At 18.4% G+C, this 3,543-nt stretch overlaps 1 protein-coding gene across 1 annotated transcript; it reads left to right on the top strand.

Annotated features, from left to right (window-relative positions):
* Positions 1–516: 516 nt before the first annotated feature.
* On the top strand, positions 517–3,325 carry PRSY57_1141900 (hypothetical protein; the record flags this gene model as incomplete). The annotated part of the gene is made up of 2 exons (XM_020114996.1): positions 517–3,079; positions 3,240–3,325. 2 exons carry the CDS (start codon positions 517–519, stop codon positions 3,323–3,325), a joined length of 2,649 nt encoding a protein of 882 aa, XP_019970365.1.
* Positions 3,326–3,543: the final 218 nt, after the last annotated feature.

Below are 3,543 nucleotides of genomic sequence, written 5' to 3'. Positions count from 1 at the left end.
AAAAAAAAAAAAAAAAAAAAAAAAAAAAAAAAACATTACCAAACGTGTGTTCAATATTATAATTTCTAATATATATGTTCATAATGATTAAAAGTCATTAAAAAATAGTGCAAAATAATATGGACATATTATAAAATCATGTCGTGTCTATATATATATATATATATTGAAAATATGTACTCTACAATATAAAACACGGCATATATAAGGGATCACTCACATAAAAAAAAAATATATATATATATATATATATTTATATATTTATTTATTTATTTATTTAGATTTTATTTTTAAAAAAAAAATTATGTGTGTAAAAGGAACATATATAATAATAATAATAAAAAAAAAAAAAAAAAGAAATATATATATATATAATATTATACACTTATTTTATACACATTAACATTTGCATAAACATTTATATATTTCCGTTATTATTATTATTATTATTATTATTATTATTATTATTATTATTATTTTATTTTATTTTATTTTATTTTTTGTGTTTGATTCAACATGTATATGGAAGAAGTAAATAATATCCCCTTAAGCAATATATATTTATATAAAAATAATAAAGTGAAGTTAATCCCATACCTAGAAAATGTGTTCATAAAAAATATTTTTTGTTGTAACTATAGCATTAATGTATTTTTACATTATAATGATGAAGAATATAATAATAATAGACTAATCAAATTAGATAATAATAAAGGTTATATAAATATATCCTATGGTAATAACAAGAACAATAATGATAATAATAATATATGTGGTTATTTTTTAACAAGAGATTTATTGTTGTATGAATTTTATTACATTAATCATATTGATGAACATAAATATAATGATAGAAATAGAAAAGATAATAATATTTGTAATAAATTAAAAAATAAAAATTATTTTTATGTTTACAATATAAAACCCTTTTTACAAAAGGATAAACAAAATGAAAATGTATGGCATTATGATATTACAAAAATAAATAAGAATGAAAAGACAAATAATTTTATAAAAAAGAGAAATATGAAATACAAAAATATAGATACATATTATTATGGAAATAATATATTTTTTGGAATGAATAATATAAATGATATATATATGTGGGAAGAAAAAGAAAAAGATAACAAAACAAAATATATTTATTATATTCCTACAGATAATAAACCTCAACATTCTGATTATTCTTATTTTTATAATCATAAAAATAAATATTATAATTCTTATATATCAACATTTGTTAAATATTTATATTTTCCAAAAAAAGTATGTATCGAATTTATTTCATGTGGTAAGGATCATACACTTTTTTTATCAAGGGATAAAAATTGTTATGCTATGGGTTGTAATCAATTCTATCAAATTAATTACGATAAAGATAAAAATAAAAGAAAACATTTCTTTGAACAACCTATCATTATTTGTATTACTAATAAAAAAAAAAAAAAAAAAGATATAAAATATATTGCAGCGGGGTATACACATAATTTAATATGTACTTATAAAAATGAGTTATATGGCTGGGGAAATAATATATATCATCAAATTTTTCGAAATGGAAAAATCGTTGTTAAAAAGCCAACATTAATATTGAACAGCAAGATAATGAAAAATGAAATATGTAACAATAACAAAAATAAAAACAATAACAAAAATAAAAATAAAAACAATAACAATAACAAATTTGGTGTTCTAAAAATATGCTGTGGATTTTCTTTCTCTTGTATCCTATTGAAAAATAAAAAATGCTTTCTCATAGGCACATATTCAAATAAACATACAATAAAAAAAAAACAAAAACACCGTAACAATAAATCCTATCATCATCATAATAATGATACATATCATCCTTATGAAAAAAGACCTATATCACTCTTACAAATTAGTAAAAACAAAAAAATTGATGACATATACGCAACCTTTTATCACATAGTTCTTGTTGAAAATCTCAAACTATCCAACATGTTCCCTACTATCATTCATCCACAAAAAAAAAAGAAAATTGTTTATCTTCTCTTTAATTTTAAAATCAAAAAAACCCTCTCCTATAATATTAGATTAGATAACCATGGTACCAAAATTGTAAAAAAAAATGAAAACAAGAAGATTCAAAGGAAACAAAAATGTAAGACATTACAATCGTATATTTTACCTCCTCGTGGTGACATTAATAATAAAAATAATAATATTGATAATATTGATAATAATAATAATAATAATATTCATAATAATATTGATAATATTGATAATATTCATAATATTCATAATAATCCTAATAATGCACAACTTTCATTTCGTTTTAATTATCATTCATTAAAGGATACATCGAATCCATTATGCTTACAAAAAATGTTTGATCTTCATACGAAAAAATTCAAAAGAATAAAACATAAACATATGTTAGCATATCTTATAAATAATAATATGATAAATCAAAAATTATATTTAACTTTATATAATAACAAATCATACATCCATTTTAATAATCAATACCTTATGCTGTCATCTTATAAAGGAATAATCAAAAATATCATACCAAATAATTGTACATTAAAAAATAAAATCAAAATAAAATTGATTATTAATAAAGCTCCTATATATATAAAAAAAAAATGCATTTCTATACTTTTTTTTTTTAAAGGACATGGACGAAAAGAAAATATACAATTAAATAAAGGAAAAATGAATAAAAATAAAAAATATATTTATACTAATATTGTATTACCTACACATAATCATAATAATAAAATAAATTCAAATAATAGTGATCATCATTTTAATCTATGTCAAATTTATTTTTCACTAGGTTATCATTTCTATAAATCCTCATTCCCAATTATTATCATCAAACCAGATATATTAAATATTACACCAAATTATGTTTCTATAAATACAAATAATTATATATATATTAACATGTTACATCTCTCAAGCAATTTTCATACTATACATGTTATTTTGTATAACACTCATCTGGATTGTATTTATAGAAAAGCATACTATGATGAAAACACAGAAAATTATTTTTTCTCCTTACCACTAATACCTCTCACCCTATTTCAAAAAATTAAATCCGGTAAAAAAATAAAATGATATACAATAAATAACATATATCCTAAAATATTAAATCTATATCTACTGACATAAATATAAATAAATAAATAAATATATATATATATATATATATATATATATATATATATATATGTGCACATATATATGTATGTTTTTTTTAGAATTCATAAAATTTCAAGTATTTGCTTCATATAACAATGTCGAATACAGCCAAAACGATATACTTTTAACAGTCACAAAGTTTTAACATAATCAAGAAAGAAAAATTAAAACAAATATTTATTTATTAAATAAATAAATAAATAAATAAATAAATAAATATATATATATATATATATTTTTCTTTCATCCTTATTTTCCTATATTTATTGTGAAACCAAAAATTCTCAATTTGAAGAGTTTTTTTTTTTTTTAAAACAATATTTATTTTCTAATATTCTTTTCCTTTTTTTTTTTTTGAGTGTG

This window comes from Plasmodium reichenowi, chromosome 11 (genome assembly GCF_001601855.1).
Source record: "Plasmodium reichenowi strain SY57 chromosome 11, whole genome shotgun sequence".
Lineage (NCBI taxonomy): Eukaryota > Apicomplexa > Aconoidasida > Haemosporida > Plasmodiidae > Plasmodium > Plasmodium reichenowi.
This window is presented reverse-complemented; position numbering and strand designations above follow the sequence as displayed.